This window comes from Pipistrellus hanaki (genome assembly GCF_964339955.1).
Source record: "Pipistrellus hanaki genome assembly, chromosome: 6".
NCBI classification, from domain to species: Eukaryota; Metazoa; Chordata; class Mammalia; order Chiroptera; family Vespertilionidae; genus Pipistrellus; species Pipistrellus hanaki.
In genome coordinates this window covers 34,669,728-34,694,422 of record NC_140508.1, presented here as the reverse complement: position 1 = coordinate 34,694,422, position 24,695 = coordinate 34,669,728, and the positions used below count along the sequence as shown (strand labels likewise).

The 24,695-nt window shown below is 59.6% G+C and overlaps 1 protein-coding gene across 2 annotated transcripts in view; it reads left to right on the top strand.

Moving 5' to 3' along the window:
- The first annotated feature begins 739 nt into the window (after window positions 1-739).
- NOL4L (nucleolar protein 4 like) overlaps window positions 740-24,695 on the top strand; it is a 125,264-nt gene continuing 101,308 nt past the window's right edge. The window contains exon 1 of one of the 2 annotated variants that reach the window (XM_084887680.1): window positions 740-1,661. In XM_084887680.1, coding sequence (XP_084743806.1) covers window positions 1,341-1,661 — 321 coding nt within the window. In that variant the 5' untranslated portion in view covers window positions 740-1,340. The remainder of the gene's footprint in view (window positions 1,662-24,695) is intronic. The other variant, XM_084887675.1, reaches the window with a different exon arrangement.

Genomic DNA, 24,695 nt, shown 5'->3' with positions numbered 1-24,695 from the left:
GCCTGTACCTTTATTTATGTTGGTAATTTCATTAAGGAGGAGGGGGCTGGCTCCACTCAGGCTCAGCCCTGCCCAGGGGGAGGGGGATGGCAGGCCACCTGAATTTACTCTGCAAGATTCTAGGCCAAGGTGCACCCACGAAGACAGGCTATTTCAGACGGAATTTATGGGCGTGTTGAATGTCGCCTAAAGCCTTGGTGGCGGTGGACTGAGTGAGGGCAAGGGCCAGTGTTTAGACTTCCTTGGGGCCTGGGGCTGTCCCCACAGCAGTGGGACTGGCAGAAGCAAGGTTAGCCAAACTTTGGGGAATTTGGGGTAAGGCTGAAGGAAGTTGGGGGGCCCTAAGGGCAGTGGTTAGGGGTTCCCCTGGAGAACACTGCTCTTCTGGCTCTGGGCTCGAACCAGAGAGGTCAGACCAGTTGCGGGGAGGGAAGGGGCTCTGCCTGTACTGCCAGTGCCCGGCTAAGTCAGCCGGGGCCGCCCACTGGGGGAGGCAGGGACGCTCGTGGCCAGGCGGGGTCTATGCCCTACTCCCTGTGAGACCGCAGGTCCAGACAGAGTGTGGCCTGGGAGGCTCGGGCCGGGCCTGGCCAGAGGAAACTCAGTCCCTGGGCTGAGCACTGTGCGCCTGCGGCTCCTGTCCTCCCTGTGGCTGCGGGCGCGGCAGCCCCCGCGCCCCCAGGGGCCGGGCCAGGGCGGAGGCTGGGCCCCGCGGGCGGGCGCGGGAGGGGGGGGGGGGACGCGGCGAGGGCTGCGACGCTCTAACAGGTGGGATCCCGCGGCGTGGTGGAGGCGGGCGAGGGAGGAGGAGGAGGAGAAGAGGAAGGAGGAGGAGGAGGAGGAGGAAGAGCAGCGGCAGCGGGAGCCCGAGCAAGAGCAGGATGAGCCGTGAGAACTGACAGCCGCCGCCGCCGCCGCCACCGCCGCCGCCCGCGCCCAGGCTCGGTCTCGCTCCCCGCGCCCCGGGCCGCTCCCCGCCTCCCGCCTCCCTCGGCCGCCCGCGGGGCGGCCCGCCCCCTCTGCACCTCCGGGCCCCGAGCTGCCTCCATCGCTCCTGCATCCCGGCCGGGGGGGAGGAGGAGGCGGAGCAGGAGGCGAGCCGGAGCCGCCGCCGCCAACGCCGCCGCCGCCGCCCGAGCAGGACAGAGCGCGTTGCAGCCCCGTGCGTCCGGCCGCCGCCCGTGCCCATCCAGCAGCCGCGCCGGAGCCACACCGCGGGACAGCCCCGGCCGCGGCGCGCCCCGGCCCGGCCGGCCCAGCCCAGCCCAGCCCAGCCCAGTCCCGGCACCGGGCGGCCCGGCGGCCGGCCCGCCCCCGAGGGCGCCGGGCGCGGCGAGAGGATGCCGAAGCCGACGCTACTGCTGCGCGGGGGCTGGGAGCGCGAGCGCAGTCCCGGGGACTCCGAGCTGGGCCGCCAGTTCCGGGACTGGTGCCTGCGCACCTACGGCGACTCGGCCAAAACCAAGACGGTGACACGCAGCAAATACCAGCGGATCACCGAGGTCCTGCAGGGCGGCGGCGGGACCGGCGCGGGCAGCGGCCCGGCGGCCGGCGAGAAAGGCAAGTTCCAGTTCTGGGTGCGCTCCAAGGGCTTCCGCCTGGGCAGCGGCCGGGAACCCAAGATGGGCCAAGTGGTGTATGTGCCGGTCAAGACGGGCTCGGTGAGTGCGCGCGCGGCGGCCGCGGGCCGGTCCCGCCTCGGGGCCCCGGGTGGGCGGGGGCGGGGTGTGGGTGTGGATGTGTGTCCGAACCTGTGTCCCCGAGGCTTTCCGTGGGTCTGGCCCGCCCGAGACGCACGCTTCCCTGCTCGCCCGCCCGCCCCGGCCCGCCCAGGCGGCGCTCCGGGTTCGGGCTGTCCCTGCCCGCCTCTGCGCCGCTGCCCGGCCCGCGGGCTTGCGGAGCGGGCCGTCCCGGGCTGCTCACCCCAGTGTGTTCCGTCCTCCTGTCCCCTCCCCCCGCCAGCAGGCGGCTTCTCCGAAGCCCGAACCCCCCCCCTCCCCGCCCCGCTGCCCGCCCCGGGGCTGCCTGTCCCGGGCGCCTCGCGCTCCCGCCCCCAGGCCGGCTGGGCGGTGTGTGTGTGCGTGTGCCTGTGTGTGCGTGTGCGTGTGTGTGTGCGTGTGTGTGTGTGTGTGTGTGTGTGTGGAGGGTGGTGCCGCGGGCGGGGGGCAGGGGCAGCCACGGGACGGGGAGTCCACTCGCCTTCCCATTGCCCGGGGAGGGGGCTCGCCCGGGCGCTGTCTCCCCGACCCCACCCGGGGTTGGCTCGGGGAGGGGCAGCCTGAGCCGCAGCCTGGCGCAGGAGCAGCCTCCCGCGGGTGGGTGGGGCGCCCCCTCCGCCCCCCGGGCCCCTGGCTTCCCCCTCCCTGGGACGGGGGCGGCCTGACCTATCCATCCCTTCCCCTCCCCCGTCCCCGGGGCAGCCGGTCCGGGCGGGGTGGCGTGGGGGAGGGGGCGGGGAGCCGCAGCCTCCAGGAGGGAGGGAGGCGGGCGGCCGGGCGGGGGCGTCCCCTCCGGCCCGGGGCGCCCTGGAGAGGGCGTGCGGCGCGGGCCCCGCGGCTCCCCCGCCGGGACCTCATTGTTCTGCGGCGGGTGGGGGCTTGGGGGGGGGGGTCGGCTGCTCCCGGGGCGCTGCTGAGCTTTGAACTTTCCGTCGCGGAGACCCTCCGTTAGTGCGTTCAGCCCCCGGCCCTCCCGGGCCGGGCCGGCCTCCCTCCCTGCCCCCCTCGCTCCCTCCTTGGCCTCGCCCGGCCCTAGTGAGCGAGCGGGGCCACCCCGCGCCGGCCTCCCTCCCTCGCTCGCTCTCCAGCTCCCCCCTCCGCGCTCCTCCCCCGTCCGGCCCGCCCGCCCCGCGCTCTGCCCGGTCCCCGGCCGGAGCCGGCTCTTCACACACAATTGATTCGGTCGTTACGAAAAGTGCACTTGTCCCCTCCCCCTCCCCCTCCCCCTCCCCCTTGCGGCCGCCGGGCCCGGCCCGCGGGGTGAGGGGGCCGCGAGGGAGGGAGGGAGGCGGGAGCCGGGGAGCGGATCCGGAGGCGCCTCCCCCCGCGCCTGGGGGCCGGGGCTGCAGGCCGCGGGGAGTGGGGAGCCGCGAGCGCGGAGGGCGGGCGGCCCATCTGCGAGGAGCGCTGATAACCGCGCTGCCGCCGCCGCGGCCGCCAGCAGCCCATCTGCGCCGCTGCCGCCTCGGGCCGGACCCGGAGCACAGGGCCGGGCCGAGGGGCGCGCCGCGGCCGGTCCTCCAAGGGGAAGGCTGGGGCCGTGCCCCATCTTCCTAGAGTCAGGGACCCCTTTGACCTAAATCAGTGCTCTCCCCAAACACGGGGAGTCTGGGTCATTGCCCGCTCCCGGATCGAGTCTGGGATCCCTCCCTCCCAACCCCAGCCTAAATCAGTGCACACTTTCCCACCGGGGAGCATGGGCACTGCCTCTCCCCACCCGAACAGTTCTCACCCCTCCTCAGTGCTCCCCCACCTGGGGCCAGTGTCCCCAGCCTAAGTGTGGGTTTTGCAGGTCAGTGACCCACCAGATGGTTGGCTGGGTCTGTGCCCCCCACGCTGGGTCATTGCCCTGAGCCATCTAGGCTTCCCAAATCAGTTTGTGCCCCCCCCCCCCCCCCCCCCCCCCCCCCGCGCCCCGTCCCCGCCCTCCCACACTCATATCAGGGTTATTCCTAGCTAGGGAGCCGGGCGGGAGTCTTGGCCCCATCTCCTTCTTGGTCTGAGGCAGGAGCCCCCACTCCTGGAGTTGGGGGGCAGGTGACCCTCAGACTTGGCAGCTGGTTCATAGGTTCTCTGTGTGGGATGACCTCTCCTCTAGGGAGTGGCCATCATGGGGCAGTCCTCTTAACCCCTTAGCCAGACAGCTGTCAAGGTGGAGCAAGAACACACTCGCCCATACAGGCCGCATGCAGACATTGGGTGCTAGGTCTGGGCCTGGGTTCTGCCAGCCCAGCCAGTCTTTTCATAACCTTCCAGAGGCCCACACTGACCCGCCTGGCAGCACGGGCCTCAAAAGCCTCCGCCTGGCTTCCAGACCAATAATAAGCCTTCCCCCAGGGACCACCTGCCCGGGAGGCAGAGAAGGGGACCTAGGCCTGCCTGCCCAGGCTGCCAGGAAGACGACAAACACTACAGACATGCCCTCCTGTGACAGCCTGCCCCTCGAGCTCCCCACGCCCTCCTGCCCGGCCTGCTGGTCCCCAGAGAGCCTGTTAGTTACCTGCCACTCGCCCAGCCAGCCGGAGCCGGACACAGGAGATGCCACCCCCATCTTCAAGCACCATCCTGGCGCTCAGCTATTATTTTTACATTTCTATTTTCCTTTTCACTGATCTAAGAGGAAAGAATCCTGCTGGGAACTCAGGGGCAACCATGGCCTCTTCCTGGGAGGGGTTGAATGGGACCTTCTTTGACAGGTACAAAGGACACCCCCCCTTCACTTGCCTATACACACACACACACACACACACACACACCCACACACCGTCTTAAAGTTATCGCTGCCTCTGGTGGCAGTTGGGAGAGATCCTGTAGTTTTGTCCTGGGTGGGTTTTATGAAGGTCATTGGGCCATAAACCTTTGTCCAAGGCATTTGTTTAGCACCCACAGGCCTTGTGGGGAATGCTGGGGCACTGGGGTGGGTTGGCCTCTGTGCCTGCTCAAGGGGCACCCAGCTTGGGGCGGGGGTTGGGGGGCGGGGCGTGGGGAGGTGGGCACAACTGAGGATATGGTCAAGAAACCGGGCAGGACGTTTTCAGGGAAGAGGGGGTGTCGTGTGGGAGTCGGATCCTCCAGCAGCTGAACAAGGTTGCCCGGCGTGGGCGAGGTCCCCAGGGTGGCCGTGGTGTGCTGCCTCTTTTCCATGCTGCTGCCCCCTCCACGGGCCCCCGCTCCTCCTCCCACAGCCATATGCGGTGCCGGGGCTGGGCCCTTCCCTGAGTCCCGGCCAGCAGCGGGTCGATGATCTGACACCACTTGTCCTGTCCCATCTGGCCCTGAGCTTTTTCTGGGTGTGTGTGACAAAGGCTTAATCTGTCCGGACCGGCCGGGGGGCTGAGAGGAGGGCAAGGGGAATTACACTCCGCCTGGGCCGCCTGCAGCTGGGGCCCCGTGGGGGGTGGGGCAGGGCGGGGGTCGAGCAGAAGCCCCGGGCGTGGGGGGTGGGTGGAGAGGCAAGTTGGTCTTCAGTTTGCAGGTTGTCACAGGAAATAGAAGTAGGGGCGGAGGACTGAGAGGAGGAGGGCGGAGTCCCCCGCGATGGGCAGGGGTGCTCATGGGGATAAGATCTTTTTATGACGAGAGCCAGCCGGGCCTCCTGGCTGTGCAGAGCCTGGGTAGGATTTATTATTTCTTGGGTTTGGACTGCTCTGGCCTCCCTGGCCTGCCAAGCAGGGGAAGCAAACCCCTCGGAGGCAAGACCCTCTGATTCCGGTTCTAGCGTCGGCCACAAAATGAACCCACCCCTTTCCTTTTCCTCTGGTCTCTTAGGGCGGGACTGTCCCCAGGGCCTGCGAGGGCCACGGGTTATGTCTGGGGTGGGGCCCTGGGCCATCTGTCAACTCCCCGGACCAGAGAGCCCCAGGGCTGCTTGGAGAAAGATGTTCTCAGCCCAACTCTACCATCTTCCTGATGGGAAAGCTGAGGCCGAGAGACTGAGGGCGTTTCCGTGGGTAAGGAGCCAGGACTGGAACACGGATCTCCGTGCTCCAGTGTGGCTCCTCCGTGGCCCGTCATGTGCCAGGATGCCTCCATTAGAGCCCCCTCCCTGAGGGGAAACGCCGGATGGCCAAACTCCACTCTCAACACCAGGCTCTTTTGAGCAGGACCCCAGGTGTTCCGCGGGCCAAATTGACTAATGGTGGTCTTTTCCCAGTTTGCAGACAACGTTCATTTAGTGGAGAGCATTTTCGCAGTCTTCAGTCTTTCTCCCCAGAGCTTTTGTGTAAACCTTTGGCACCTGCGGCCGCTGGCCTGGGCGGGAAACGGCCTCTGACTTAGCACAGTGTAATCTGTGCTGTGACCTTTGGTCGAATACCTTAGTATTTCTGCTTTTCTTCAAATTATCGCCACGGCGACCCTTTCTGAGGTACTACTCTGTGCCTGTCACTGTGCTGAGAGGCCAAGACACAGTGGCTTATTGAATTCTCACCGCAGCCCAGGTCAGTGCTGCTATTGTTGCCATTCTTCGGGTGAGTAAACTGAGGCTTAGGGAGGCTCAGAGCTTCCCTAAGGCCACTGCTGATGGGGGCAGGCCCTGAGCTCCGGGACTGCCCTCACACATGTGCATTCTGGCCCTGTCTGAGGTGTCTTGCAGCCTGACCCAGTTTGAAAGCCTAGGTCCTTTATGAAAGACGTTCAGTTCATTACCCCTGAGTCTGAATTAGTTGAGAAGAATCCCTCTGATCAGCATGTCCGTACCCTTAGCTGGTGCTCGAGGCAGGACTGGCTCCGGGTGAGGTGTCTGAGGGCTGTCCTGGGCTCCCTGGGATGGGAATGGGGTAAGAAGGGGGCCTGGGGGCCTTTGGGGAGAAGGCTGACAGTGGCACCTGGCAGGGCCCAATTTGGATTTCTCGTGGCAGAAGTGGGCTGTTTGTTCATTAAGCCTCAGTAATTCTGAATCTGGTCTTGGGGACTCCGGGGTTCTGTATTTTGGGTCGTGTGTGGTGCTGGAGGACCAGGCTCTGCCTTCCTGGGACCTCCCTCTGGGTTCGGGGTCCCTGTCCACGGGGGGTGGAGACCACATGCGGCCAGACCTGGCAGGAACATCCTCTCCCTCGTGGCCCCCCATAGGCTGTCTAACTGTCCCCGGATGTCTGGGAGTCAGGAGGCCCATCTGGGATCCCAAACATGCTTCTGGGGGGCTTGAGGGTTAGAGAGCCGATGGCCTGGGCTGCCCAGGGACAAAGTGACATAGCCTCAGGCAAACCGGGGCTTCTCCAAGGCAGCCCTTACCCTGGAGATGGTGGGATTGAGTACTGTGCATGTGTGTGTGAACTCGTGGTAGAGCATGTGTGCGCGGACGTGGGCGCTGTGTGCATGTGCGTGTGCGGGCAGCAGTGTGACTGTGTGGGCGTGAGTGTGCATGTGCCTGTCCGTATGCAGGGTGGAGATGCGGTCTGCCTGGGGCAGTGTGTGTGTGTGTATGTGTGTGTGTGTGTGTGTGTGTGTGTGTACAGGTGGAGGGGACACTGCATGCTCATGAATCTGTGTGTGATTGTGAGTGTCTGTGTTGGCAGATGTGCAAGCACCTGGGGTGTGGGCATTGGCAGACCACAAGTGTGACTGTGTGTGCACGCACACATGTTCAGGGTCCTATTGAAAAAAAAAAAAAAAAGAAAGAAACCATCAGGCTGGCCGCTCCGTATTGACAGAGGCGTCCTTCATGATAACTGAGCCAGCCTGAGCTGCTGCCCTGGCCTCTGCTGCTCCTCAGGCCTCAGCAGCTGCTGAAACCAAGTGTGAGGTAGCACCGGGTCCCTGTCCCCCTGTTCCCAGCCTCCTTCCTCTGCCTCCTCTCTGCCTTGCCCTCTAGGACAGCCGGGAAAAGCTTGTGACCTTGTGACCTTTGTGGCAGTTAGCCCAAAGCCAGGCACCAGGGCAGGTGGGAGAGAGGGCTCCGAATTTGAAAGGGGGGGGCCAGGACCTATGGGATCCCAGCTCAGCCGCTCCCTTGCATGTGACCTGAGTGAGTAGCCTGTTTGATCTCTCCAAGTCTCAGCTTCCTCACCTGGAAAACAGACTCCAAAGCCCACTTCCAGGAGGCTCCGTAAGCTGGAAAAGGCTCTGCTGTCGTTGAGGAGGTCCCTCTGCTAACTTGTGTCAGAGCAGGTCCTGCCTCTGGACCCCAAAGCAGGAGAGGGAGCAGAAGGAAGCTGGGGGAGGGCCCAGGGAGGCAGGTGGCTTGTTAGAACAAGGGCTTCTGAGTCTGCTTTCTGCCCCTGGCCCAGCCTGACAGAGAGAGGAGTGAAGGGCTTGGGCTCTCAAGCCACAGGGCCCTGGTTTCAACTCCAAGCTCTGCTCTTTCACCAGTCTGACCTTAGTTTTTTCATCTGTAAAATGGAGCTGATGATCTTATCTCCTTCATCGGACTGGTGTGAAGATGAATGCATTAACCCAGTGTTCGGCAAACTCATTAGTCAACAGAGCCAAATATAAACAGTACAATAAAAATTTCTTTTGAGAGCCAAATTTTTAAAACTTAAACTTCTTCTAATGCCACTTCTTCAAAATAGACTCCCCCAGGCCGTGGTATCTTGTGGAAGAGCCACACTCAAGGGGCCACAGAGCTGCATGTGGCTCGCGAGCTGCAGTTTGTCGACCACTGCATTAACCAATGTAGAGCCTGACGCATGTAGCAAGTCCTAAGAAATGTTAGCTGCTATGTGATCTCACTGAGCCTGACTTTTTCTCATCTGGAAAATGGGGATGGTGATTAAAGATATCATGGATGTTAAATGGGACAGGGGAAATAAAGTACCTAGCAAAGTTCTTGGTGCATTGTAGGTGGGCAGCAACTATTGATAGTTCACTAGAGATTGTGTCTTAGTTATTTCTCTATCTTCAGTGCCATTGGGGGCCTGGTTAATGCTGTATGGAACTTCACCGAACACCAGGTAAGTCTTGGGGAAGAACATACGTTTGGCATAGGCCCCCAGAGCTGGGGATATGATGGCTCGGGGTCTCTCTCTGTTCTTGCTGAGCCTGTGTCTGTAGGTGATGTGGTTCCTCCTGCCTCTGAGTCCCTTCCTGATGTGGGGAAGCCAGACCCCAGAGGTCAGGGTGCTAGAGAGAAGAGACTGAGAGCTCTACCAAGGTCTGTAGGTACTCACCAGACAGAAAGGTAGAAGGTGAGCCTCCCACAGGCTTCTCATTCCCACTCCCATTCCCACTCCGGCCCCCCTCCCTGCCTGGAATCCTGAGTTCTGGACTCGGGGATCCTCCAGAGAACACGGTGAGGCTGGTTACTGATTTCCTCCCTGGGCACATCTCCCCTGTTCTTAAGCCCCTGCCATGTGCCAGGTTCTTCATTTCATTTGCTCCCCCCTGGATTCTGTGAGGTAGATGAGAATCTGGCATCAAAGGCCGGGGCATCTCCCGAGACCCACAGTAAACGGTGGTGGGCGTGGGTTCCATGGCTGTCTGACCCGCTGTGCCCCTGGGGCGTGGAGGCAGGCTCAGGTGCCGAAGCCCACCGCAGGGTCCTGATGCCCTCATCCAAGGGCACTCCTCAAAAGCTGCCAGAGTCCAGGCAGCCCTCCCACTGGCCCAGACGGAGCCACCTTTCCCCCTTAACCCTTCCCTTCTCCTCTCAGCTGCAGCCTGGGCCAGCTGCCGGGGTTGGGAGGCAGGGCCTGTCTGCTCCCCACAAGGCCCAGTCCGTGGGGCCACCCTGGAGCACGGGGTCTCTCAGCCATAGATGGGGAAGCTAAGGCCAGGAGTGGAGAGAACAAGCTCCACAGAGCACCTGTGCAGGGCGTGTGCCCGTCTGGTTTCAAAACCCGGCGGGTCATTCATCCAATCGCTTGCTCACTTATTTGCATCTTCCACTGTCCTCCCATCTTCGCAGCTCCATGCTTTCCTTGCTCAGCCATGCCTGGAGTCATTGTTACTTCTTTCTCCTCGGACTGCCGTCCCCATTCAAGCGTTTGCAAATCCTGTTGGTTCCACCTTCTACATACCTCTCAAACGTTACCTGCTCACCACTGCCACCAGCCTCGTCCAAGCCTGGAGGTGCTTCTGCCTCCCCTCGAGGCTCCCTGTGCTCACCCTGGCACCCCTGTCATGCCCTCTGGCCCACACAGCCAGAGGAACCTGCAAAACACAAATCAGCTTCTTTCCCTCCTCTACTCAGAGCCCTCCGCCACTCCTGCCTCACTCAAAGCAAGAGCCAGTCTTTCCCAACGCCTACCAGGCCCTGCATCGCCTGGCCCTGGCTGCCTGCGGCCCTCACCTCCTTCCCCTCTCCCCTGGCTCATTGAGGCTCAGCCACACTGGCCTCCGTGCTGCCTGCAAACCGCACACAGTTCTGCCCCAGGGCCCTTGCACTGGCGGCTCTCCCAGCCCAGAGCCCTCTTCCCCCAGGGCTCTGCGAGGCTGGCTTCCTCTCCTGTGGCTAAATGTTACCTCCTCCCTGAGCACCCAGTCAAGACCATCTTGGGCCTTTTCCCCCTACCCCTTTCTTTAGTCCGAAGGCCAACGCTCTATCCGATGAGCCATCCTACCCCTTTCTAATTAATTTTTCTCCTTAACCCTTATCACCTCTTATCTTATTTGTTTACTTATTTATTTATGTATTTATACTAAAGTTTATATGTTTAGTGTATGTCTCTTCACAAGGCTATGAGCTCTCCCAGGGCAGACCTGTCTGTTTTTACTGCTGTAGCCCCAAGGGGGCTCCCCACCGTGGGGTGGGGGATGGAAGGAAACAGCAATGACAGCAGATGTCTCAGAGCCGACTCTGAGGACCACTCATTCCATCCTGCACTCAGGGGGCCTCGGGAGCCCCAGGCCCAGGCCCGGCCTCCTGCCCGCGGCTGCCGGGAGTCCTCAGGGAGGTGACATTTGAGCTGGACCTTGAGGCCGGAACAAACTTTTTAGCAAGAGCAGAACCGGGGAAGCTCGTTCCATGGAGTGGGCAGGTTCAGGCACGGTCAGCGCCCAGTGTGTGCGATGGTGGCCCGGCCGCCTTCCTGGAGCAGTCCGTTCCGCGGAGCGTTTAAAACGGGTTAGAGGCCCTAGCCAGTTTGGCTCAGCGGACAGAGTGTCGGCCCAGGGCCTGAAGGGTCCAGGTTTGATTCCGGTCAAGGGCACCTACCTCAGTTGCAGGCTCGATTCCCAGGCCTGGTCTGGGGCACAATCAGGAGGCAACCAACCAATATGTCTCTCTCATATCGATGTTTCACCTTCTATCTTTCCCCTTCTCTTGCACTCTCTTTAAAAAAAATCAGTGGGAAAATATCCTCAGGTGAGGGTTAAAACAATAAAATGGGATAAGGATGGGTAACGGGTCAAATAAGTTTGAGAAGCTCGTGGAGTACAGAGGGGATGTGCTGGTGAAATCGGGTGAGGCCAGCTGGAAGAGAAGAAGTGGACACGCTAGCCACTCAGGAGCCAGTGTGTCACCCCCAAGGAGAGCAGGAGTTACAGGAGGGTGTTTAAGTTGGGGGGAAGGCGGGGGTGGGGGGAGATAAGGTCAGAAACGAGTTTTAGAAGGAACCCTCCAAGTGCTGTGGCAAGGAGATGTGGAGCAGGAGGGGCGGGAGGCTGAGGAACAGGTGCAGAGAGCAGGCCAGGCCCGGACGGCGGTGGCAGGGCTGGGGTCCACATGCAGGTTGGTTGGGATGCACCCCTCCGGCCTTCCCTCTGGTTGCTCTACCTGTCAGGGCACCTTTTGCCTGGGCAGACCCCTCCGTGAAAATGACAATCCCCTGTTTAGCACTGCACACCGTTCTGCGGCCTGGGTGGGGACTGGGTAACATGGGAGGTGGGGGGTAGGGAGGCTAGAGGGTCATGTATTCTTGGGTGGGAAAAGGAATGTTTATGACCCCAGAAATGTGGGAAGACGTGCAGATCTGGGGCGGAGGCCCAGGGGCAGGGTCCAATGGGCGGAATCCAGGAGCTGTCCTCCAGACTGGCAGCGTGTGGCACGGGAGGGCCTGGAGGAGACCCGTGGCGACTCAGGCCTTGACGGGGGTAGCTTGGAAGTCATCATGTTCACAGGGCCCCCTTCCCGCTTGGAACCTTTCCCGCCGCCGCCGGGACCCGAAACAGGCTCCGGGGAGGCCTGTGCTTGGGCAGATGACTCATCGTTTTCTCCGTGTCCCTGGGCTGAGAACTGTTCAGAGAAACACGGGGCTCTCCCTGGGCCGGGCCAGCCCCCGCTGGAGGCTGGTGGGTTGAGAAAAATGCACACGGGGCTGGAGCTTTGTCTGCGTGCATCTCACGGACGCATGTCCAAGAGCCCTGGCTTACCCACTCTTACATAGGCCTCAGCCACCCTGGGAGGCCATTAGGACCCCATTATACAGATTAGCAAACCAAGGCACAGCCTCTGCTGGGCACCCAGCTAAGGAAACACTTGGTGTTTCCGTTTCTCATCTGAAAAATGGATCTTATGATTATCCGCCGCCCTCCCCCCCCCCTCCCTACAGGGTTGTTGGGAAAACCAAAAGAGAGAATTATGTGAGATGCTTAAGCAGAGGGATTGTCATTTTCATGGGGATGTGGAGAGGGGCCTGCCTAGGCAACGGGGGCTCTGCCAGGTAGGGCAACTGTAAGGAAGGCCAGAGGGTAACATGGCCAACAACAGATCCATGTTTGAATCTCAGCTCTGCTGCCAGGTTCTGGTTCTGGGCAAATGGCTTCCCCACTCGGATCCCCTGGCCCCTCTGTGTAAGGGGGTGACAGCCCAACCCTGTGGGGTGGTTAGGAAGATGGCATAGAGCCAAGCTGGCCAGGCAGGCCACAGAGCAGGGGCTGCTACTCCATCTCAGGGTCCCTTAGAAGACCACCCTCCCCACTGAGAAGATCTCCGAACTAGACATTTGTTAGTCTCTTGAGGGTGGTGAGGAGACCCTGTGTGGTGAGCGGAAAGCCTGGGCCAAGGTGGGAGGGGAGAGGCAGTTCTGTGAGTAGAGCCCGGAAGCTCTGTGGGGCTGGGCCTCCCGGGCAGATCTGGAGGCTGGGACAGGAGAAGGCCAAGGGGCAAAGGGTTTTATGTTGAATGTGAGGCTCCTGCAAATCAGCATAGCAGTGGGCTGGGGTGGGGGGGGTGGGGGCGTGAGGGAGAGGGGGGGCAAGGGGGGGGCAGGGGCTAGGACCAGGCTCTGCCATTTACTGGTGTGCATTCCTAGGCAAATCTATTCTTCACTCCGAGCCTATTTCCTCTTCTGTAAAATGGGGTTATAACCGCTGTGGCTTCACTTATTTCTCCTCCTCCTCCTCCTCCTCCTCCTCCTCCTCCTCCTCCTCCTCCTCTTTCTCCTCCTCCTCCTCCTCTTTCTCCTCCTCCTCCTCCTCTTTCTCCTCCTCCTCTTCCATTTTCTCCCCCCCCCTCTGTATAGAAGAACCTGTACCCAGGTGTGGACATAGTCAAGTCCTCAGTAAAAGGCAGTTATAATTAGGATTAGGACTGTGATAAAATCAGTAACTCTGCAATCTGTACAGGCCAGTGTGGAGCAGTGCAGCCGAGTTGGGTTTTGAAGCTCAGACCAGTCCCAGGTTTGAACTGAGCTCCACGACTCATTAGCCGGATGATCTTGAAACAAGTTGTTGTCCCTCCCTGAGCCTCAGTGTCCTCCTCTGGCAAATGGAGTCAGTAGTATTTCCCAGCACACGGGGTTGCTATGTGGATGTGAAGAGAGATTCCATGCCAGTTGCTCAACACAGGAAACAGGAGTGTTCGTGGCTTGTTCCTGTGCTGGGACCAGTGGCCTTAGTCCTGGGACCAGGGGACACGGGGGTGGAGATTGCAGAAGGGGCCGTGGACCGAGGTAGAAGAGGACGAAGGAGAGTGTGTGTAGGAAAACTGGAGGGAGGACTTCCAGGAGGAGGGGTGGTCCGCTGGATCTGCTCTGGAGGATGACAGCCCCCCTCCCCCCCTCGTCTGGGTGAGAGAGAGCCTTGATGGAAGCCAGAGGGCAGAGGGAAGGCGCTGCGCCAAAGCAGGTAGGAAGGAGAGGCCCGAAGTCCTGCTGGTCCAGTCGGGGAAGGAGGGCGGAAGGAGAACTGGACTCCAGAGGCCAGGCTGCCCATATGGGATTACAGAGAGCCCTGGGTTCACATCCTGCCTCTCCAACAGCTGTGAGAAACTGCACACACCTCAACCTCTCTGAGCCCCCGTTTCCACGCCTGTAAATGGGGACAGTAACATCAACTATCTCTTAGGGTTGTTGTGGGGATCCTTTGAGACTCATAAAGTACTCCGTCAATGCCTGCTACCACATAAAACAATGCTAACATGATACAGCTAGCATTTGTCGAATGCTTACGAAGTGCCAAACGCTCTGCTAAATACTTGATGCCCGTGACTCCATGTGACTGTTGGAACATTATAATTATCATGATAGTCCTCGTTTTGCTGGTGAGGGTTGAGGCTCAGAGAGGTTAAGTAACGTGCCTGAGGTCACAGAGCTGGAAAGAGCCAGAGCAGGGGCTTGAGCCCTTACAGCAGGGAAGTGTTGTGTCCTCGGCTCCTTAAATCACCCAGTCTCTTGACAGCAAGGCTTAGAAGCTGGGGTCCCTCGTGGTAACGCACGGGCTTGGACAACGACTCTTCTGAGGATGGGGCGGCAGGTGTGAGTCTGTCTGGCAGAGTATGCTGACAGTAGGACTTGCTGCTGAGGCACAAATAGGATCTATTGGTGGGGTTGGCCTCAGGGGTTACCGAGGTCTTCTTTGAATAAGGGGATGCCAGGGAGTGGCACAGAGCCCCCCAGCCAGCTAGCTGAGGTGTGTATGATGGGGGAGGGGGCGAGTGTGCCCACCTACATGAGAGAAGGCTCCGCCTTACACCCAGGCTACAGCCAGCTGCTAGCAGTCCCAAAAGGAGATGGTTGGCCGTGCCCACTCTGGGTGGCACTGATGGGGATCAGTGCAGGGAGAGGGTGCCACGGAAGCTGGGGAGGAGCGAGGGAGAGCACTGACCAAGAGGTGAGCCATGAAATGGGAAAGGAGGGGTTAGGGCCTCCCAGGACGGGGCCAGTGGCTCCGTGGATTGGTTTGTTTTCAAGGTAACACGTGTGAATTAAAGCCACAACCACCACAGAAGAGCAGCCCCCGGGGGTAAGAAGTGCCCAGACCACCCTATTTCCCTCCAACCCATTTCCGAGCCGGAGGGGTTCCGTCCTACAATGGCCCTAGGGCTGGGCTGCCTGGGTTTGAATCCTGATCCTCTATATACTTGCTGTGCAACTCATTCAGCTTACTCAACCTCTCTGTGCCCCAGCTTTTGCATTTAGAAAGTGGTGGTGGTGGGGGGTGGCGGGGGTGGGGTGATGATAGGACCTGCTTCTCTGGATTGTTGTGAGAATGAGCTTCTGAAGCCTGGCAGAGGGCAGGGCCCTTGGCTGAGTGCTCGGTGAGCACTGGCCGTGGTTATTGTTGTTACTATTACTACTGTGATTGCTGTTGTGCACTGCCCAGCTCCCCTTTCAGGTCTGAAGCTCAGTTTTTGTGGCTTCTGCCCTTTTAAGCAAGAAGCAGAGGTGAGAGGTCAGCGTGAGGTCAGCCCCATGGCCTTGGATCCTGAGACAGGCCTCCGGTGTGGAGGGGTTTTCTATCATTGGCTGGGCCCCAGGAATTAGTCACTGCCTTGTCCAGATTCATGCTGCGGGGACTCTGTATGCTGCCTCTGCTGCGGACAGACGTGGGCTGGTGCGGGGAGAGGCGGCGTGAGGGGCTGTGGAGAGGGCTGCTGGCTAGGCCCCAGAACTCAGGATTTCAAGGCTCTCCTCTGCCACTTCTCAGCCTCAGCTCTTGAAAAAGTTCCCAGCTCTTGGCCTTCGTGTCCTTATCAGCAAGGTGGTACCAGGCTGGGTGAGGAACCAAGGCGACCTCTGATGTGAGGGAGCACTGGGCACGTCCTACCAGGAGCCCACCTGCAAGTGCCCTGCCCTCAGGGAGCCACGATTGAGTTGACGGTGTTATTGATAAGACCCCAGGGTGGGAATGTAGCTGAGAAGAGCCCAGTCCTGGGTTTACATCTTGGCTGTGCCACTTAGTAGCTGAGTGAACTTGGGGAAATTAATTACCCTCTCTGGGCCTCGGTTTCCTCCTCTGTAAATTGGGCATAACAGTAGAACTTGCCATGCAGGGTTGTCGGACACAGGTAAGAGCCTGGGGCCTGGGTCAGGTAAGGCTCTGATTGGCAGCAGGTGTGATGATTTTAAGGAACTCCGACAAACATGGGAAGCCATCAGCAAACGATACAAGGCTACAGACCATCCCTCATTCACTGATTCATTCAGCAAACTTTCATTGGCACCCGCTGCGTCCCAGGCCCTGCTCATTCATTTCACAAAGATTTCATGAGCACCTGCTATGAGGCAGGAGTTCCAGGTACCCCGACTGTTGGGTGGTCGGGGCAGACTAGGGATGGCCTGGCAAGCCAACCACCTAGTTGGCTCAGGCAGCTGGGCCCCTATCCAGTTGTGCCAAGGGGGTCGCTTCTGCCCAGGGTCCCTGCTAGCTCTGTTGCCCCCAGGTCCAGCTCCTCTGAGCGCTCTTTCCCAGGGAATGGGGAGTACAGGGCCTTTTCATCAGTCCCCTCCCACTCCGGTTCTTGTCACCTCCTCTCCAGCAATAGCACTTGTCCTTCCTCCTGCTTTCTTCCCTTTTCACACAGCTGCCGAAGTGCTGAGTGAAACTGTAGACCCGACCACATTCCTTCTCTGCTCAAAACCTTCCCGTGGGTCCCCATCACCCGCTGAGAAAAAGCCACCCAGGCCCACGAGGCCCAGCTCTGGCCCTGTCTCCGCCTTCCAGGCCCCTGCTCACTGCCCGTAGGCCACTGGTCTCCAGGCTGTCCCCTCAGCCCTCCCCGGGCCCTGGGGAAACGTCACCTCCTCGGTGAGGCCTCCCCAGATTGCCTTCTCAAAAGGCCTTGGTCCCCCATCATTCTTCATCCCTTTAACTTCAGAACCCTTATCAGCCTCTGACAGACACTGATTTTGTGTGTGTTCCTCTTGGCTCCATGGGAACAGGGATATTTGCCATCCTGCTCATGGCAGGGTTCCCAGCACCTGGTGCATAGTAGGCAGTCAGTAAATATTTGTTCAATGAATGCCTCCAGCCTTTTCATATTTGTGCTGCAGTTTCCTCCCCTGAAAAATGGAGGATCAGGCCTGTGACAGGGCCTACACGCGGACTGGAGTGATGGCCCGGACGCACGGGGACTGTCTGACCTGCCCGACAAGCAGCCCCTCCAGTCCCAGGGCGGAGAGAGACAAAGGAGGCCGGCCGGTCAGCAGGTGGTTACGAAGGCCCCTCGCAGGAACAGTTGGGTTTATTCCTTGCTAGAAGGGAAGCCCAGGCTGGGCCCCCACACCTGTGGGGAGAGGGGAAGAGAAGCTGCTTGAAGGGAGCCCTGGGGCTGGGGAGACAGGGCTATGTGGTCCTTAATGGAGCCCCAGAAAGCCAGATCTCAGGCAGTGAGAGCCATTGCAGAGCAGGGGACACAGGGACGGGGTGTTTAGGGAACGAGCTGAGTCTGGTCCATTGTGTGCAGAGCATCCTGTTCTCCGCCAACTGGTTCCTGAGCCAGAGGTTCAGTCCTATATGGCTGTATGGTCTCCAGGCTGTCCCCCAGCCCTCACTGGGCCCTGGTGAGATGTCACCTCCATGAAGGACTGAACCCTCTGGCTCAGGAACCAGTTGGAGGGAAATAGGGAGTCTGAGGCCCAGGGAGGCTCTGGGTTCTAGGGGACAACAGCTCCAATGGGAGCAGAAGCTAGAGAAATGAGGTGGAGAGGGCTGGGGGTCTGAAGGAATAGATCTAACAGGCTCCTCCAATTTCCTGCTACCAGCTCCTTTGTTCTGCAGAAAAGCCTCTTCATCATTCATCCATTCACTCATTCACTCATTTATTCATTCAACAACTTGGAGGAGCCTCCTGGGGTGCAGTGGTGAGCTCCACAGCCTCCGGGGAGGCCTCACTGAGGAGGTGAGGGAATTCAGGTCCTTTTCCCTCATTCAGAGCGGAGCTCAGGGTGCATCGTGAGGGACAGAAGCTGCCGGTAACGGTGGTGATCGCGGTGGTGGTGATGGTAATTATGGCAGTGAAGGTGATGATGGTATTTATGGCAGTGGTGGTGACAATGATGGCCGTTGTGATGGGGATGAGCGTTAGGGTGGCGGTGATGGTGATGGTGGTGGTGGTGGTGGTGTGCCAGTTCACATTTACTGAGTGCTCACTAGGTGCTGGGCCTGCCCTAAGTGCTTCCTATGTGTTTGCACAACGGGCTCCTGCAGCAACCTGTGAACCACGGGGTCTTAAGCAACTTGCCCGAGGCCGCCTGTGAGCAGAGGGCGGCACCGGATGTGAGGCCAGCAGCTGCCCCCAGCTATGGCCACCTGCCCCTTCAGCTGCAGCTCCCTCCCTAAGGTCCTTTCCTCGCCTCTTGGACCCATTACAGGCCCGTGCAGGGGCAAGTGCAAGTGCGTAAGCTTGAGCCTGACTTGCCTGAGCGGGGTTTGAGGTCTGGCATTGCCCCAGCAAGCTCGCGCGACGGGTGCCCTCACTCCTCTGCCCTCAGCACCTCGTCTGTGATGGAAGAAGCGTCCTCCAGGGAGGCCGCCAGAAAGGCGAGGGACCATCACCCACACCGTGGCAGTTGGTGTTTCCAGGGGGAGAGCCCATTTTCTAAATCAGGAGGCAAGAGAGAAAGGAAGGTTCTATTCTGAGCTCTGCCTCTGGACTCTGGGATGGGAATGGGGCAGGGTCCCCTAGATGGACACACTGTACGCACACACCCTTGCCGCTTCCCTTACGCAGGCCTGGGGAAGGGGCTATCCTCCCGCCCACTGCTGACTCCCGTGCCTCTGGGGGCCGGAGGGAGGCAGGATCCAGGCACTTGTACCCCGGGTTCTAGGAAACCCAAGCGTGTCCCGTGCCAGTGAAGGGAGGGAACAGAAGGCAGGGGTTGGGAGCAGAAGGCCTGAACATAAATGTTCCTTCTGGGCTCCCCGTGTGCCTGGGGCCCCCCACTTTCCCTCGATGGGCTTCAGTATTATTCAGTGTTAAGATACAGGAGTGGGGAAAACTAGGTTTACAGTTGTGAGTACAAAACACAGAGCTTATTCTTGTATTAATACTAATTTGTTTATTTTTAGTTAATCCTCACTCGAGGATATTTTTCCATTGATTTTTTAGAGAGAGTGGAAAGGGAAAGGGAGAGACAGAGAAACATCGATGTGAGAGAGAGACATCGATTGGTTGTCTCCTGTATGCACCCTGACCAGGGCCGGGGAACCGGCAACCAAGGTACGTCTCCTAGACCGGAATCGAACCTGGGACCCTTCAGTCCACTGAGCCAAATCAGTCAGGGAGGATTATTTTTTATTGATTATGTGTTATTTATTTGTACTGAACCTGTACACCTACCTTTGCCCACCCCTGTACTGACGAAGTGGCGGCGCTGTGGAGACACAAAGGAATCTCTGCCCTCGGAGAGCTGGCAGGCTAATGAGGGCGGACCCTACAGAACAACCAAGGAAAGCACCCAGCGGGCCAGATGCTGTGGAGGAAAATCCAGCAGAGTGAGAGGAAGAGAAGGTGCTGGATGGGCATCAGGGCATCGGAGAGGGCCTCATTGAGAAGGTGGCATTGTAAACAAAGCCCTGAGGAGGGGCAGGGGCAGGTTATGCAGGGACTTGGGGGAAAAGCATTCTAGGCAGAAGGAACAGCAGGTGCAAAGACCCTGAGGCACGAGTGTGTCTCATTGGGTTTGAGGAGCAGCCAGGAGACCAGTATCCCCACCCCCTGTATTATATCTGGAAATCAAAAGACCACATTTTATCCCAGAACAAAATTCTTTCTGAGCCCTCAGAGCCCATTCCCAGTGGAGGCTGCTGATGCCAGCCTCCTGGCTGGGGCAGGGGCTGGGGCGGGGCTGGGGCTGGGGCAGGAGACTTACTCCTGCTTCTTCAGCCAGAGGGTGGGTTTTTAGACCCATGGGGGCATGGAACGGAGAATACCATCCAGACTGCTCACTCCACGTGGCTGACAACTCTGGGCTCTAATCCTGGGTCCAACCACCTTCCAGCAGATCATCCTCTGAGCCTCCGTGGCCTCCTCTACAGGATGGGGATGCAATGCCTGTAGGTCAGGTTGTGGTGAGGCTTGTGGGAAACATACCAGGAAGTGTGTGTAAGTGCCCAGCCTGGTGCCTGCCTGTAGGAGGTGCCCAGTAAATGTTTAAAATTGGAACCTAACGTTTGTGTGGCTTTGAATTATTTTCATTACTGTTGGGAAATTATCACTTGGGTCTTCTAAGAGGAAGAGAGATCAGGAGGAAGAGAGATCAGGAAATAAGAGCCTGATTTACGAAGTGCAAACTAAGGCCTGGAGAAGATGAGTGATTTGCCCAAGGTCACAGCTACCTCACCATCATGAGCCAATGGGCCAATGGGGGGCTAAGATGTGGGTGTCCTGGCTCAGGGAACCCCGGGATCCGGGGGGGTGGAGATGGTCCAGAGCCTCCCTCCCTCACAGGTGCACGTGTACACGTGTGCACCCGGCACCACGCAATAAGAGCGACTTTCAGATTTGTGGTTCCCAAGCGGGTTTTGTAAGGCCTGGCTTGATGGGGCGGGGGGTCTGTTGTAAGGATGTTGAAAAGCTCAGAGGTGGGGAAGCTCAGGCCACAGGCAGCGTCTGGGGCAGGTCCCTGAGAGAGGAAGAGGTCTGGGCTCATGTGATTGTCCACACGGCCTGCTTGTCCGTCCAGTGCCTGGCCTTGCGGGGCAGGTCAGTCTGCATCCACAGACTGGCTCCCAGCACCTTGTAGTCCAGATGACCATCCTAGTTAGCCTGGGCGCCTCTGGGCAGCCTGGGGGTGAGGGGTGTTGCAAAGAGGAAGCTGAGCTTCAGAGAGGGGCATGCCCAGCTGATGGGGAGCCAGGATTGGGGCCCAGGTCTGCCTGACCTAACCCAGCACTGGCCATTCCTCCACGGAGTTTTGTGCAGAAGGACCCCTTCCTCCCGTGGCCCACCTTCCTGGCCACAATCTGGCCTCTTCGCCCTTGGCAGAAGGCCCTGCCCACCAGTGCCTGCTCCTTGGTTCCTGCAGCCTGAACCTTCATCTCAGGGGGCTCGGGGCCACGGGATCTGGTCCTGCCCTGCACCAGCCTGCTGGGGGCACTCGGCTGGCCAACTGACCCCTTGGATTGAGAGGTCAGTAAGCCTAGCCTTATTCAGTGCCCTTAGCACCCTCCACAGCCTTTCCCCAGTGTCCGCATAACTCAGGGACTAATGGGCCCATTTTCTAGATGAAGAAACTGAGGCATAAAGAGGCAAGGTCATGGCCTGAAGCACACAGGACACGAGAGCAGAGCTGGATTCCAAAGCCCATGCTTTTTCTATTACAACTCCCTGCCCTCAGTTCCTCCCGCTGCACTGCGGGAGGACGGAGCTCAGTTTAGAGCACAGTGGAAACAGCGCAAACTGGAGCAGCTGAATTCAGATCCTAGCTCCTTCGCTTCCCAGCAGGTTGCCTTGGTCGTCACATCTCCTGGCCTCAGTTTTCTGATCTGTAAGTGGGGCTCAGAGCAATATCACCCCATGAGCCGCTGTGAGAGTCAGTGAGCAGCAGTACAGAGCGCCCAGAAAACGGTGGAGCACTTACGTGGTCCTTAGTGTTTGAAGTCGCTGAGGTTCCTGGCGGCCCTTCCCTGTGTATTTGAGAGGATGGCCGGGGACATACATGCTCCTGTGTGCTTCTGCTCTTCCTGGGGGTGGCCCAGTGACTCAGACTGAACGGGGACTGTGTGGATGTGTCCTGTGGACAGACAGCCGTTGAGGGCACCTGGGGTGGTGGGCGGTGAGAGGCAGATAGCTCCGTGATGGGGACCGGAGGCTGCACCGGGCAGCAAAGGGCGCCTTTGTCCCCTTTGTCTTCTCTCGTGCAAATTAGCAATTACCTTTTCTGCTCCTGCAAGCTCGGCCTTTCCTGGGAGAATTATTCCAAAGCAGCCACTGAGCAAGCAGAGCCGCCTGGCTAATTAGCGGGTAGCCACCGGGGACAGGCTCGGGGCCTGGTGGCCAGAATTGGGGCTACAGCTGCCTGCCCTGGTGCCAGCGCAGCTGGGAGACGAGGCAGTGTCTTGGGCTCCAGGACGCTGTGGCCTTTCGGCCATGGGGGTCAGATCCTCGCCGTCACTTGTTAGCTGGGGGACCTTGGGTGAGTCCCGTTGTGTCCCTGGGCTATGGTTTCCTCATCTTTAACTTCAAGATTGTGTGGGTCTGGAGCCCGGCGCCTAAACGGTGTCCATTATCAACAAGTAGTGTTATATCACCATTGCAGTCACCACTGCCGCCGCCTGTGCTGGCTCCGGTGGGAGGGCACAAGAAATGCAGGCCCAGTGACCACCCTGGGCCCTGTGGTGCCACCTCACCGCCGTAGGCAGCAGGAGCCCAGCGAGGCCCACGCCCTTAGGCAAGAGAGGGGCTTAATTTCTCTAAGTCCAGTCTTCCTTCTGCTCCTCTAAGGATGGGATAACCCAGGTTTTGTGTCGTTGTGTGCCTAGAATAGGGCCTGACCTGGAGCCAGTGCTAATGAAGGTAGTGCCCCTGCACCCGCCTTCTCCCGCTCCTGCCCCCTCTCTGTCCTCCTCCTTCCCCAGGCCTCAGGAGCACCACGAGGGAGGCAGCAGCACCTCCTGCAGGAGAAGCAGACTGGAGGGCTCCCTTGGCTTGGGGTGGTCAGGAAAAGGTTCCAGAGGAGCGAGGGTCTGAACTAGACTCAGCAGGACCAGGGGGGTAGCGGTGAGGTGGCTGCTGAGAAGCCTGGGAGGAGAGAGAGGGTGTGTATGTGTGTGTACGCGCGCGCACGTGTGCAGGGGTAGGGTGGAGTGTGTGTGTGTGGGGGAGATCCTGTGTGAGCAGAGGAGAGGAGCATGCATGGATAGTCTGCTCAGGAGCCGTGAGGTTATGAGGCTGGTGACCCAGGACAAAGACTGCAACCAGGCAGCTGTGGCAGGTGAAGGTGGAGCAGAAATTCAGGAGAAAGGGTCTGATGCCGGGCCAGGCACATGCTCCCCTTGGCCCGGGACCCCAGGGCTGGGGAGTGAGTTCCTGCAGCATAGGGGAAGGGGTGTCGGCTTGTCTGGGGACTGTGGCGGGGAAAGCTTTCCGGAAGAGTGAAACTTAGGGCCAAGGGTCAGCCAGAGACAAGCAGGGGCTGGGCATCCAGGCAGAGTGACAGCCTGGAAGAGGCACAAAGCACGCTCGGAGCTCGGAGCTCGGGTGAGCAGGGCCGCCTTCCAGAGGTCTCTGCTGCCGCAGATGAGCCTGGGGAGCCAAAGAGGATTCGGGGAGCGGCATTAACATCTCTTTCCAACATCAGAGCAGCTCCGTTCGTTGGGGACGCTGAGGAAGTGGTTGTGCAAAGTGGAAACCTGACAGGGCGGGAATCATCTTATCCTGCCTGGTGTCCAACTGGGGCAAACCCATCCCTCTTGCAGCCTCCGCCTCCCAGTGTGTCCAGCAAGCGGGCTGCGGACCTCCTGCTCCCTGAGAGAAATCAGCCTCATGCAGGGCACCCTGAAGATCTCAGTGCAACGGCACCCTGACCTCCCCTCAGGCACCCACCATGTGCGAGGTAGTGTATCGTTTCATCCCCACACCTGCCCTGCAGGCAGGTCCCCCTCGTTGGCTGGGGAGGAAACCGAGGCACAGAGAGAGACATGCCTTGCCCAAGGGGCAGAGCTGGGATTTGAGCCCAGGCTGGCCTGGCCCCAGAGTCCTTGCTGTTAGCCCCTCCACACCCCTGCCCCCAAGTGGGGTGATTGGCTGGGGTGTGGCCCGTCTTCAGCCAGTTCCCCGGGGCTAGTTAATCCCCTCTCAGGGCCCACCATCACAAGAGCCCGACTAGTGCCCGCTGAGCCAGGGGCACCAGACTGTCCCCCAGAAGCCCCACTCTGTTCACATATCTGTGGCACCACCCTCCACTCTAGAAGCTGATGCTGTCAGTACTGCATCACTAACAAAAAGGACTTGGGCTAATTTTTTTTGGTCAGAGGATCTGAGAGAAATAAAGGCAATGAGAGAAGCATCCCAGCATCGGGGTTTTTCTGAGCCTCGGCCTGATCGCCCGTGGAGCCCTGTCTCCCCCACCGCAGGCTCCCTGACTCTCTTGCATCTGCTCCCTCTCCCCAGCCCGGGCCGTGGGCCCACTGTGGGCCCCGTGATGGCGGCTGCTGGCAGTGCTGGCTGCAGCTTCTCACCTGCGTGCAGGGTCTGCCTCCAGTGAGAAAGGAGGAGGAAAAAAGGTCCTTGAGATGGTGACAAAGGTCTGAGTGTGGGCTGCCAGAGCAGCCTGTTTCCAGGCAACTGCTCTACCCCGGGCTCCCTGTGGCGGCGGGCACATCCGTCATGCCGCTGCTTGGCTCAGTGAGGGAGCTCGGGCGCCCCAGCAGCCTGGGCACCCGGCCCAGGGCCCCCAAGCTCCAGCCCTGGAGGGGACACGAGGCTCCTTCAGCAGGGCTCACAGAAAATACAACATTGTCGCCGAAACCGGTTTGGCTCGGTGGTAGAGCATCGGTCTGCGGACTGAAAGGTCCCAGGTTCGATTCCGGTCAGGGGCATGTACGTTGGCTGCGGGCACATCCCCAGTAGGGGGTGTGTAAGAGGCAGCTGGTCGATGTTTCGCTCTCATCGACGTTTCTAGCTCTCTATCTCTCTCCCTTCCTCTCTGTAAAAAATCAATAAAAGAAAAAAGAAAAAAAAGAAAATAAAATACAGCATTGTCATGGCTACTGCCCTCCAAGCTCCTACTGGGTGTGTGGCCACAGGCTTAGTGCACACAGGGCAGAGCTCCCATTCATTAGTCAATCTGTGGATCCATCCATCCATCCATCCATCCAACCATCCAGGATGAAATGGTAGCTTAGTGTGCCCGTTCCAATAGCTGGGTTGAAACTCTACCACGCCCTCACTGTTTGATCTTGTTCAAGTTACTTTACCTTACTGGGCCTCAGTTT